Source organism: Eptatretus burgeri, chromosome 8 (genome assembly GCF_056783735.1).
Source record: "Eptatretus burgeri isolate ZD-2024b chromosome 8, Ebu_testis_v1, whole genome shotgun sequence".
In the NCBI taxonomy this organism is placed as follows: domain Eukaryota; kingdom Metazoa; phylum Chordata; class Myxini; order Myxiniformes; family Myxinidae; genus Eptatretus; species Eptatretus burgeri.
The window spans coordinates 57,058,511-57,071,680 of NC_140968.1; the positions used below are offsets into that span (position 1 = coordinate 57,058,511).

The 13,170-nt window shown below is 45.9% G+C and overlaps 1 protein-coding gene across 8 annotated transcripts in view; it reads left to right on the top strand.

Annotated features, from left to right (window-relative positions):
* Window positions 1-9,334, top strand: part of BBS9 (Bardet-Biedl syndrome 9) — a 123,675-nt gene extending 114,341 nt beyond the window's left edge. For all 8 annotated transcript variants that reach the window (XM_085892173.1, XM_085892177.1, XM_085892176.1 and 5 more), the window contains 2 exons: window positions 115-297; window positions 7,578-9,334. In XM_085892173.1, coding sequence (XP_085748299.1) covers window positions 115-297; window positions 7,578-7,817 — 423 coding nt within the window. In that variant the 3' untranslated portion in view covers window positions 7,818-9,334. The remainder of the gene's footprint in view (window positions 1-114; window positions 298-7,577) is intronic.
* Window positions 9,335-13,170: the final 3,836 nt, after the last annotated feature.

Sequence of the window (13,170 nt, forward strand, 5' to 3'; positions counted from 1 at the left end):
CTCAGAGACCGCTTGACACCCACAAGTATCCTCGAGCAATAGTCTGCACCAATTCATCTTCTTTCTTTAAAGTCAAAGTCGACCTTTCTGTTTCCCTGCTTTGACTCATTGCAGATGATGGAACTCGGCGAGTCGGCGGAAGCAAACCAACGCTCCTTAGTGAGAGCACGGGTGGCTCTGGAGGCCGGTGGACAGCTTTTACTCTTATTGCTGCAGCTGTCACATGACCTGACACCCAGCACTATGGGCATTCTGCGGGCTGCCCTCCTCCCCATGCTGGAAGATTCGCAGCAACTTGTAAGTTTCTCACAATTGTGTCAAATGACGACAGTACACAATCTAGCCCATCTGAGAATTCCTTTGTACAGTGCAGAGCTACATTGCAAATGTATTTTTTTTTTTAAATCATAATTCGAAGCAAATGCTCCCCATGCCTAAGTGGCTATTTTGCATTACCAAGTGCATACAGTGAGGTGGATATTAAAAGCTGGCTGTTGGCAGTGAAGAACACTTTTCCTTGCTACTATGTGTTCTTTGTACTCCAGCGCAGAGAGTCATCATTCATTCACTATGATGTCCATCTTCAATGTTTTGTTACACGCTTGGAAAAAGAGAATCCCTTGTTCGTCATTCTCAAATCTACAACTATTCAAATATGCATAACGAAAATAAATAAAGGCTGAGTACAATTGAATAATCAGTTTTTATTTTTTCAATTAAAAATCTGTGCTTGGTGCGAAAAGTTTACCTGCTCATGATATATTATGAGATCACAATTTTGTTTTTAAGAATATAACAGTTGCTTACCCACCATATACAGCACCTATAGAAAGTCCACACTCCCTTTTAAAATTCTCACCTTTTGTTGCCCTTATAGCCTGGAATTAAATTGCATTAAATCAGACTTTTTCCACATCGTAACCAACAACTTCCAAGTGAAAAACAAATTCTACCAATTTCAGAAAATTAATTTAAAATGCAAAACTATAATATTTTGGTTGGATAAGTGGTTGGTTGGAGTGGCAATTTACATGTACAATAAGCATGTGGCAATGTAAGGCGATATGACTGAAGGTCAGCAAACAAAAGTAACTGCAATACCGGCACCCAGAAAAAAATATTTTTTGAGATCCTCAATGCCATCTTGCTGAGAAAAGGGGTGGAGTTTGGACTGCAAATGCGAGTTTACCTGACATTTACTCCTCCTCCACCACATTTTGGCGAGGAGAAGGGCATCAAGCAAGCAAGCGAACCTGGCTATATATTGTTGCAGGCTGGGGGTTGGGTGAGAAGACCACTAGGGGGGGAAGCTATCTCGGCTCCCACCAGACACCCCGGAATTGTAGGCCGTCGCACATGAATAATTCTGTGACGCGGCGGGTCGCTTAACCCACAATGGACGCCAATAACTCAACCGCGTGACCTAGGGTCCTCCCTTCTATGGATTAATCGGGTTACCTAATTAATCATGTGATTTAATTACCAGGGAACACGCCCTCGATATGCCTTGTCCGAACTGGATCACTCTACCAGATCAGATCACTTTTCCGGATCGGATGCAGCCGAGCGACACAACCAAGGACGTACCGGCTCAAAAGAACGGATCGTTGGGAATAAAGTCCCGGCTAAAGTAGGACTCGTACCATGCTGGATCAATGGAAGAAAAGACAAAAACAAACAGGGAACAGACCTCATAATGATTTATTACAATGGGTGAGGAAAGGTATGTGGCACGATCAAGATTTATTGGGGTGTGTTGTGCAGAGATAGGGGAGAGAGAGGTGTGGTGCAGCAAATAAACACGCAACTTACAAAAGCGGACACAGAGCAGACTTAACGCAAAAATAATAACAATAACAATCTTCTGCAGTCTTACTTAAGCAGACAGGCGCCAGGACACACTCGCACGCACACACACAGACACAGAAAACACGATGAAGAGAAATTATTGAAACAGGAAGGGAAAGGAGTTGAGGTGATGATCTCGGTACCTTTGTGCTTGATAGCACGACGCGCCACCAATACGTTTCAGGGGGGATGCTCCATGGTGCAATACCCGACAGTGGGCGCATCGTCTCTGGATTCAGCATCAGCAGCACGTGTGGAGACCGTGTTCGTGAAGGAGAGGCTTGAGTGGAGAAGGGGCGGAGTCCAGAGTGCGTGGATGGAGTGGTAGGTGGGACCAGGTAGGTGGGTGGGGTCGACGTCGTGCGGGTGGAGACAAGGAGGCAGAGTCCAGGCAGCAGGAGGCGGGTCAGGGCGGTGTCGACGAGGGCGAGGCGAGAGAGGCGGAGTCCAGGCAGCAGGAGGCGAGTCGAGGCGGTGTCGATGAGGGCGAAGCAAGAGAGGCGGAGTCCAGGCAGCAGGAGGTGGGTTGTGCAGAGAGACGAGGGCGAGGCCAGAGCGAGAGAGAGGCAGAGTCCAGGCAGCAGGAGGCGGGTCATGGCAGTGTCGAGCAGAGACGAGGGCGAGGCCAGAGCGAGAGGGCAAAAGAGAAAGGCAGAGGGACCGCTCCAACCCTTATAGGACTTGCAGCGTGGGGAGAGGGCCCACTCCGAAGCGAGATGTCATCACCTGAATCCGGCGCTCCGATTGGCCCCGACCCCTTACGTGGCCCGCTAACTTTGGCCGGAAACCGCCTCACTTCGTTTCCGGCAAGGTCATCCCAGACAGCGAACATATTTCGCTCTGACCCCACGAGATGATACGAATCGTCCACACCTAAATTGGCATGCGGATCGTCCCGCAAAAACCCCCGGGCCGTGCCCTGGTGACCCCGGCCGAGGGTCCCGCATGCCCGCTTGGGCGTCCGACCAGCGCCGATCAACGCTCCTGCTCCGTGTGTGCCACGGTGGCCCGCACTTTACATTCCCCGGCTCGATCGCAGCTTAGCTGGCCGTAGAGACGAGAAGACGTTCACCATCCGTGGGGAATCCACTGCTGACAGCGAGGGCTGAAGGTGCATTGTTATGGATAAATCCATGCATGTTTCACGAGCGGCGCGGATCCGCCTTCGAACACATTCCATACAGTGCGCGTGGTTCGGCCATTACGCACATGGCCAGTGCTCACATTCGCACGACTCTGCTAGTGTGTGTGCGGGGCGAACACCAATATGGATCCGCACGACTCTGCTAGTGTGTGTGCGGGGCGAACACCAATATGGATCAGATATTTGGTTGATTTAACAATGGCTTGATTTCCGATCATCAATTTGGCTTCAGACCAGGTCACTCTACCCTAGATATGCTGCTTCTGCTCTCCCAACAATGAGTGATGGTCCTCAATGCCAACATGAAATCAGAGCCATATCCTTAGACATATTGCATACTTTTGACATGGTATGGCACCCTGCCCTGCTCACCAAACTCTCTTCCTATGGTATCCAAGGTCATCTCCACTCATGGCTCGGAGACTTCCTCTCCTGTCGCAGTCAACGTGTGGCCCGAAATTGAGTTCTTTCATCCCCTCTTCCTATCCAGCCTGGAGTTTCTCAAGGCAACATTCTGGGCCCTGTTCTTTTTCTGGATTTCATCAATGATCTCTCTGACTCTGGAAAATCCTCTTTCTCGCTTTGCTGATGACTCCACCCTCTGCCGTACCATCGGTCATCCCTCAGACCGGCAAGCAGCAGCTACTTCGCTCACTGCAGATCTGGGTAAAATCACAAAATGCTCCAACACGTGGAACATGTCTTTCAATCCGGAAAATCCCCCCCATCTACTTTCTCAACAATCTTCTACAAGAAGTCCTTTCTTTCAAGCTTCTGGGTCTCACGATCTGCCATGATCTTTCCTGGGAAAGCCACATTTCCAACCTGGCCTCCAAAGCCAGTCGCCGACTGGGAATCCTCTGTCGTGCAAAGTCCTTCCTCAGCCCACCTGATCTCCTGACCACATGCAAAGCTTTCGTCTCCAGCATGATGGAGTAATGCTCTCCCCTCTGGGCTGGTTCTCCTGCCTCCCTCCTTTCTCGGCTTCACGCTGTGGAAACCAAGGCATTTCGGATCATTGGCATCTCCCGCGATGAGGCTGAGTCTTTGGGCCTCTCACTCTCTCACCGCAGGCAGGTCGGTGGTGTTTCGGTCTTCTCCCATCTCCTCTCCGGCCTCGCCCCCCCCCCACCATGCTTTGTCTGTGATTTGTCCCCACCATATTTCCGCAGGGTGCTCAAGATCCGCCAACAACCCCCTTCTGGTAAAACTACCAAAATCACGAACCACTGCTCACCTTCACTCTTTCATTCCTCTTTCATTCCACCTTCACATTGTCAAGGCTCACCTGAGAGCTAACACACAATGCACGGCAAGGGGGGCATGAGATAAGAGGGGTGGGAGAGGGAAGGACAAAACAGTGGGGAACAGAGACATTAGGAGATCTGTGCAACCAAGAGGGATGGGGCGGGGAACACGGGGTACACAAGATGGACATTACAGGGACTTTCCGGAAGGAAAGCAGCGAATTTGAAGGAGGTGGGCTTGGGGTGGATGAACGGAGGTAGAAAAGATCAAAGTTTTGGATGGGGGAAGATAAGAGGTGGTGGTGAACGGCTGTTTAAAAGGCCTGGAGGGAAGAATGGGATTGAAGAGAGTGTGGGAGTTTATTCAAAAGGTGGGATAAAAGAGGAATAAAAGAGTGAAGGTGAGCAGTGATTTGTGATTTTGGTAGTTTTACCAGAAGGGGGTTGCTGGTGGACATTGAGTGCCCTGTGGAAATATGGGGGGGGGGGAGATATCCCAGACAGAGCAGGGCGGGCGAGACCTGAGAGGAGATGGAAGAAGACAGAAAGACCACCGACCTGCCTACGGTGAGAGAGTGAGAAGCCCAAAGACTCAGCCTCACTTCAGGAGATACCAATGATCCAAAATGCCTTAGCTTCCACAACATGAAGCCCAGAAAGGTGAGAGGCAGGAGCACCAGCGCAGAGGGGAGAGCAATATTCAATCAGGCTGTAGACGAAAGCTTTGTATGTGGTCAGGAGCTCAGGTGGGCCGAGGAAGGACTTTGCACGACGGAGGATTCCCATTCGGCGACTGGCTTTGGAGGCTAGATTGGAAATGTGGCTTTCCCAGGAAAGATCATGCTAGATAGTGAGACCCAGAAGCTTCAATGAAAGTACTTCTTCCAGCAGATTGTTGAGAAAGAATATGGGGGGGGGGGGGGAGGGATTTCCAAACGGTCCTTTTGGAGAGACATAGTGAGAGTGTGAGATTTGTCAGGATTGAAAGACATGTTCCACGTGTTGGACCATTTAGTGACTTTCCCAGATCTGCAGAGAGCGAAGAAGCTGCTGCTTGCCGGTCTGAGGCAGGGGTGCAAATTAACATTTTTATCCACCGGCCAGCAAGGCCAGTGACTAGATAAAGTTACCGGCCCAGCAGAATTTCTACCGGCCCGATAAAATAAAGACAAAAGTCACAAATTTGATATCAAACACTTTTAATATACTCACATGAGTGAGGTTGGTTGGATGAGTGAATTTGATGAGTGAGTTTAATGGATGAGGTTGGTTGGATGAGTGAATTTGATGAGTGAGGTTGGTTGGATGAGTGAGTTTAATGGAGGAGGTTTGCAGAATGAGTGAGTTTGATGGAGGAGATTGGGTGGATGAGTGAGTTGGCTGGATGGATGAGTGAGTTTCATGAGTGGGGTTGGGGTGGTGGGATGATGCAGGGAGGAGGAGGTTGTGGGGGATGGGGGGACCTTTTTGGGTGGGTGATTGGGGGGGCAAGGGGGTTGTGAGTAGTGCAGGGGGGGGGAGGCATTTTTGTGGGTGATGGGATGGTTGTGGGGGTGGTTGTGGCTGATGGACGATGGGGGGCGGGGGTTGTGGGTGATGGACGATGGGGTGAAGGGGGGGTTGTGGGTGATGGACAATGGTGGGGGTACTACTCGTCCACCCAACATCACATATAAACTCACTCATGCACCTAACCTCACCCATCAAACTCACTCATTAACCCAACCTCACTCATCTAACTCACTCATTAACCCAAAAAGCCTCATCAAACTCACTCATTCACCTAACCTCACCAATGAAACTCACTCATTCATCCAAACTCACTCATTAACCCAACCTCACTCATCTAACTCACTCATTAACCCAAAAAGCCTCATCAAACTCACTCATTCACCTAACCTCACCAATGAAACTCACTCATTCATCCAAATTCACTCATTTAACCAACCTGGGCATGAGAAAATGCGTCCAAACCGCGCCAAACCGTCAAATGTCGCGCAATCACGCGTGATTTGGAACGAGATGAAAACAGACGAAATGGCCGCCGCAGAATTACCGGTGATTTCTACGGATTTCTGCGGACAAAAACAGTACTTCTAGTTGAGAAAACTAGTGGAGAAGCTAGCACAAATTGTACAAAATAACAGGAATCACCGGTGATTCGCCAGCCGGGCAGGTAAGGCAGTATTGTGTACCCGCCCAGCACAAAAGTTAGGCGCCTTTGGCAACCGGGCGGCCGTTAATTTGCACCCCTGTGAGGGATGACAAATGGTACAACAGAGGGTGGAGTCATCAGCAAAGAGATAAAGAGGATTTTCCAGAGTCAGAGAGATCATTGATGAAATGAGAAAAATAATATAGATTGGTGTGCTGCCAAGCAGGTGAAACTCCTCAGCCACAGACACCTGCCTCTTTCCCCATCTGCTTATTCACTGAAGTCCTATGCCTACCATGGCAATGGAATATATTATTCTATAAACTCCCTGTATCGCAAGGGCTTTCCAATTCTAAGCTAATTTTAGCCAGAAATTGAGAGCTCATTTTTGAGTCCACTCCTGTGCTAACCCTGGTCAGCGCACTAAACTCCCATCTCTAATATGATCTATGGTTATATCATAATTATAATAATAATAATTTTATTACCTCCATCACTGAAGGTAGATGGAGGTTATGTTTTCACCATTGTCTGTCTGTTTGTCTATCACCAGGATATCTCAAAAAATTGTGGACAAGTTGGGTGTGTGACAAGGATGAATTGATTATATTTTGGTGAAGATCCAGATCTGATCTAGAAACAAGAATTTTTAAGTGATTCTTTACCAGAGAGAGGTCCAAAAACAATAAAGCACGATATCTTAAAATGTTGACGAATTTGAATGAAACTTGGTGGACAGGTTGAGTGTGTGACAAGGCCAAAGTGATTTGATTTTGGTGGAGATCTGGATCCGGATGATCCAATAATTCTTCAAGTGATTCTTCGCCAATGAGAGATGGGGCCAAAGCGACATGTACAGCACAATATCTCAAAAACTTGTCAACGGTTTATGACAAAACTCGGTGGATAAATTGTGTAGGTGACAAGAACAAGCCGATTAGATTTTGGTTAAGGTCTGGATGATGGAATACAAAACGTAAACCGTTCAGCCTGGTGGAGGTGTGTGCTCTACCAAGTGCCGTTCTAGTTTACCAAATCATGTTAGCAACAATCACTGTGAACCGTTTACAAAATTTGTTTGCAGTTGAACATTTTTTTTTTTTTTAGTCCTGCATTGTACAAGTTAAACAACCCATTGTGTCCTATCAACCTGTGTCACTTTCTTTGTCTCTCTCACTTTCAGGGATGGGAGGAAACTGTTGAAATGGCAGTGTCACATCTATTGAGCACTTCTTTGGCCGAGCCAAACCATGACCAGCCACCGTGCTCCATGACCAAGCTCACGATTCCAAGTGAGACTACAGACCTTAAGAAGAGCTTACGACTCATGTGTGAGCGACTGAGTAAAAGCTGCAACCTCAACATGACTGCAGCCAACTGTGTGGATGCTCAGTCCTGTCAAGGCACGCCAAGTACTCAGTGAAGCAAAACTCACCCTCTGCCACGGCACGGGCCTCACTCGACCGAGGCCGAAATGGGCACAGCCTGCAAATTAGCCCCATCAAGCTGGAGGCATTTACAGCAATTTAGGAGCTGCCGCTGTACCTTATGAAACGTCTGCTAGGATTATGAGCATTGAGCTTCGGGTGCAGTGGACAGCTGAACAAACACGTTTGTTAATGCGTGGTGCTCCAGAAAAGCCAAGCTTTTCATGGACATTTCTCATAAAAAGAAGGAGGTTGTTTTACGTGGAACGACGAGTGCAGTTTATATTTAAGGTTTTTTTTCAGGTGGACCCTGTTGTTTTTGAATTTTTAACAACTTGGAGCTTCTGCCTCTGGCAATGAAAGTTGGCCTCATTCAGTTGCTACTGCGAGAAAGTAATGGCAAAAACCCTTCATGTAGCAAAATGTTTTTTTACCATCCTGATTTCAGTGCATACGTTTGAACATTGGCTTTTCGGTAGCACAGCATACCAGGACCTATGGGGACCTTTACATTGGCATAGCGTACCATTTGAACACAACATACCTGGACCTACAGGGACCTTTACATTGACACAGCATACGGTTTGAGCACAACATTCCTTAACCTACAAGGACCATTACATTGGCACAGCATACCATTTGAAAAATTATACTGGGACCAATGGGAACCTTTACATTGGCACAGCATACCATTTGAACACAACATACTAGGACCTATTGCGACCTTTACATTGGCACAGCATACCATTTGAACACAACATACTAGGACCTATTGCGACCTTTACATTGGCACAGCATACCATTTGAACACAACATACTAGGACCTATTGCGACCTTTACATTGGCATAGCGTACCATTTGAACACAACATACCTGGACCTACAGGGACCTTTACATTGACACAGCATACGGTTTGAGCACAACATTCCTTAACCTACAAGGACCATTACATTGGCACAGCATACCATTTGAAAAATTATACTGGGACCAATGGGAACCTTTACATTGGCACAGCATACCATTTGAACACAACATACTAGGACCTATTGCGACCTTTACATTGGCACAGCATACCATTTGAACACAACATACTAGGACCTATTGCGACCTTTACATTGGCACAGCACACCGATTGAGCACAGTATACTGGGACCTATGACTGAGACCTATGGGGACCTTTACATTGGCACAGCATATCAGGACCGAACTGTGTACCATGCTAAATGTTTCAAGCTCATCGTCAGGTTTTTTTTTTATTTTTTTGCACGTGAGAGTGACAGTGATAATTAAATTGTGATTGGAGCTCTCACTAGTGTAAGTGTTTTGAATCGGTCAGCAATGTGACTCAACATGCATTGGTCATGCCATGTTTTGTAGGCTGGAGTCGCTTCAATTCCCTCACCTTGCTTCTCTCCCCCTTCCTCCCACATGCCCCTCAATCAACCTTCTTCTCTCCTTTCATCCTTCCATTCCTCGATCTCAATCTCATTAAATTAACCTCTCCTCCTCCTTCTCCAAAGTGTTCATGCAATGAATATATGTCCCCAAATTATAATACTGTCGTGTCCACGCCGGTTAAAACTGACCTGGACAGATAGCCGAACGATTTCCCTTGGAGGCAAATAGCCGAGTTATTTGGAGATTATGGTGCGCGCGGGACGAGAGGGCGGCAAAGGCACGTATCAGACGCGTTCACCACGACGGAAGCATGAGGATTTATACTCGAACCCACAACAAATAGACAACACAAGCAAAGTTAGTTAATAAATAGGGGTTTAATAAACAGAAATCAAATGTTTATAATGGAAATAAATCAAAACGGGACAATAATGAAACGTGAGGTAGCTAAATTGCTATTTGAAGTGCCTCCATGCAGACTTTAATACAGACAAGGGGACAGAATAAATACAAGACTAATCCTCCCTTTTTCCTGGCACTTAGCTGTGTGCCCAGAGATGAGTTTCTGAAGCTTGAGGTTCGCCAAACCACGTTGTCACTACGTGGGAAAATGCACCCAAAATGGCGCCAAGCCGCTCTCTGGGTGGGAAGTGTATGGGAGGTAGTTCGGGTGGTGATATTTATAACCAGCGCTCAGAAACCGCCGTGCAACTTCTTTTCACGACCGCACTTGCTGACGCCGCTCCTCTGCAAAAATGGTGCCGCCTTCTTCCCCAACGACACAACACGAGGCTTCGAGGCATGGTCTCACATGACCCAGCCGAACAGTCAATGGCTAGCATCTTGCTCCATCAAATGTGATATTCGCCTCAGCATGAACACGAGAATCATGCAGCCTTCTTCACCATGTCGAAGGGAACCAGGAAAAACGAGACCTCTGTCTCAAAGCACGTACCTCCCCAGAAACTCCCTTCACACCCCTTGTTCATGTCCCGACTGCTGATCCTGACTCAATCCTTGTCACACCCATCCATCATCCACCCCAGTGGCATGGTTTGTTAGCTGTCATTCCTGGAGGCGGGGTTTTCGCCTGCTTGGAAATGTCTAACTCGGTTGTCGTTTTAAGGATGTGATTCCTTTTTATCGCCGGTCTTGAGAATGCAAAAACATAGGAAAAGGTCACAGGGGGTAATCACTTACTGGGAGAAATTAACCTTAGACCCTACCTAATTTAACACAGTACCACCCCCTGTGTGGTGACACGTAACACTTAAGCTCAGAGTTTCCATACGTAACTTACATTGAGATGTCTCCTACACGGCCATGGGCCATGGTACTCGATACAATCTCACCTTTACTATGAAGTTCCTCCATCTACCCCACAAACATAACAATCCCTTTCAAATCTGGAATGACCTAGCAAGATAGTTTATTCTAAACAAATGCTCAATAAATCCCTCAGTGTTTGTAAAAGATCAACATTTGTGGACTAGTTGAAATTGGGCAATAAAACACGTGCCAATCTGCCATTTCCACATCATATATCCGGTGTCCGGTTGGATAAATATGAATGGTGCCGTAGAGCATTTGACCTAATTGCATGGAGGGCTTTGGTAACAATATGGAGATCAACAGAAACCTGAGCTGACTTATTTTTTGCCACAAGGTAAACAAAAATCCTTGCAATAATGAAGACATCTGAATAAAGTTTAAATCCAAATTGGAGATTTCACCAAATGTTGCGAATTCCAAATTGATCTTTTGTCGAGGTTATGATTTTTAATGTTCCAATTCGATTTCTGTGAATCTGCAACGTGCACGAACGTTTGTTCACAAGTGAAGTTGAGTGTGTTGATAGCACAGACCGATTTCATTCATCCCCTTTACAAACATTATAATAGGCTCCGAGACAAAAAAGGCAAGTGAAATTGGGAACGGTAATTTGATTTGGTTCACGGCGGAACTTGCTGGGAATTATGCTCCTGATGAAAAGGAAAAATAAATTGTGCGTCGTCGTGGGAGCTTTCATTAAAGCAAACAATAAAGCAGCTATCGGGTCTTCAAACTGCCCCTTTGAGCCGTCAAGCAAATCGGAAGCGGAGAGGCAAGCGCCTCAAAAAAAATCAAGAGACAAGCCCTTCTGGAAAGTGGGCACGCGTACACGAATCGAGTAGGCCCTGCGCCTAACACTAGGTGAGCTCTAAATGTTTTGGCCCCTTTCACAAGTGGGACCACATGTCTTGGCTGGAGTGTGGCGTTATTGCACCCTGGTGGGGCTTGTCCACACAATTTCCTCAAAGGATTAATTTCATACCGAGCAGAGAGTAAGCTTGTAGCCTTTACGTACGATCGATCGGTACGGTAAACGAAAAAGACTTTTATAAACTGACACATATATTTCACTTGAAATGGGGGGATGGACACAAGTTGCATTATTTAATGTGAAACAGGATATAATCAGTGATGAGTTTGGTCTCCTATTCTCGTTTGAGAGTTGAAAAGGCAGTGAGCTATGTGCTCGTATTAAATGAGTCGCAATCATGAGCAACTTTGGTTTCCCTGCTTGAAACATTCGTAGTGAGAGAAGTACAATCTTATTAAACCGACAACTTCGAATGCAATAAAACTCACAATTTGAGCAAGTAGAATAAAACCACGCAATTAATGGAAATCAGTGCAATATAATCAAACACAAGTAATAATGATCACATTACAAGCAATTGAAAAGCATTACAAATATAAGCAATTATTCCACTGTGGATATGGTGGAGGGGCACCTGGGGTTGGCCTTGCTTGGTGTTTTCATGTAAAAGGTAGGTTGAGACAAATAGGTAAACAAGAAAAAGAGCAATTGGAGATTGCAGATCCTTGCCAGGACTTCTTGTTTGTGATGTATTTTGTGTGGCGTTTGTGTACTGGGGTGTTCCATCATTTACTATAAGGGCACTCGGTAGAGTGCATACCTCCACCACGTAATGCCTGATCCACGAGGACATGTCGGGCCCAATACATTTTTGAAATATCATGCGATGCAGAACTATATCGTTTTTGGCCCGACCTCTCAATGGTGAAGAATCACTTTGGAAATTAAATAATTCTCCTCGCCGAATCCGGATTCGGATTTTCACTAAAATATAACCAATTTGGCTTTCTCACACACCCAACCAGTCCAACAAGTTTCAACCAAATCCGTCCACAACGTTATGAGATATCGTGATATTTATCAGTTTAGCCCGACCTCTCAATGGTGAATAATCACTTTAAAAATTGTAGGAGCCGGATTCGGAAGTTCACCAAAATCTAATTGGTTTGTGCTTGTCACACACCCAACCTGACCACCAGATTTCACCAGAATCCATCCACAAACGTTGTGAGATATCTTGCACACAAACAGACATACAAAAAAACAGAATAACAAGGAAAAATTGCCATGGATACATCACATTGTCCATTTCTTTAAAATTGACAATCTTAATCAAAGCTCAGGTCAATCAGATGAAAATTGATCATTTTTCAGATTGAAGTTGATGATTTTAGAAGTTTGACCTTTGACCTTTTGACCTCAAAAATAGTTGCCTTTCAAATTCGGTGATGGACTATGCAAATACTGTTAAACTTTCAAGTTAATAGGATGTAAATTGATGATGTTTCAGCTGAAAATTGATGATTTTAGATGTTTGACCTTGAGTTGACCTTTGACCTGTTGATCTCAAAAATAGTTGTTTTTCCAATTCTGTGACACAATGGGCAAATCCTGTAAAAATTTCCAGTCAATCGGATTTAAAATGACGATTTTAGAAATTTGACCTCAAGATGACCTTTGACCTCAAAATCAATAGGCTTCTCAGTTGAGACTACTTCTAAAACTTGTTAAAGTTTCATGACGATTGGTTTGGAATTGTGATCTGTTGGCGATAAACAAACAGACAGACAAAATAACAAAATCGACTG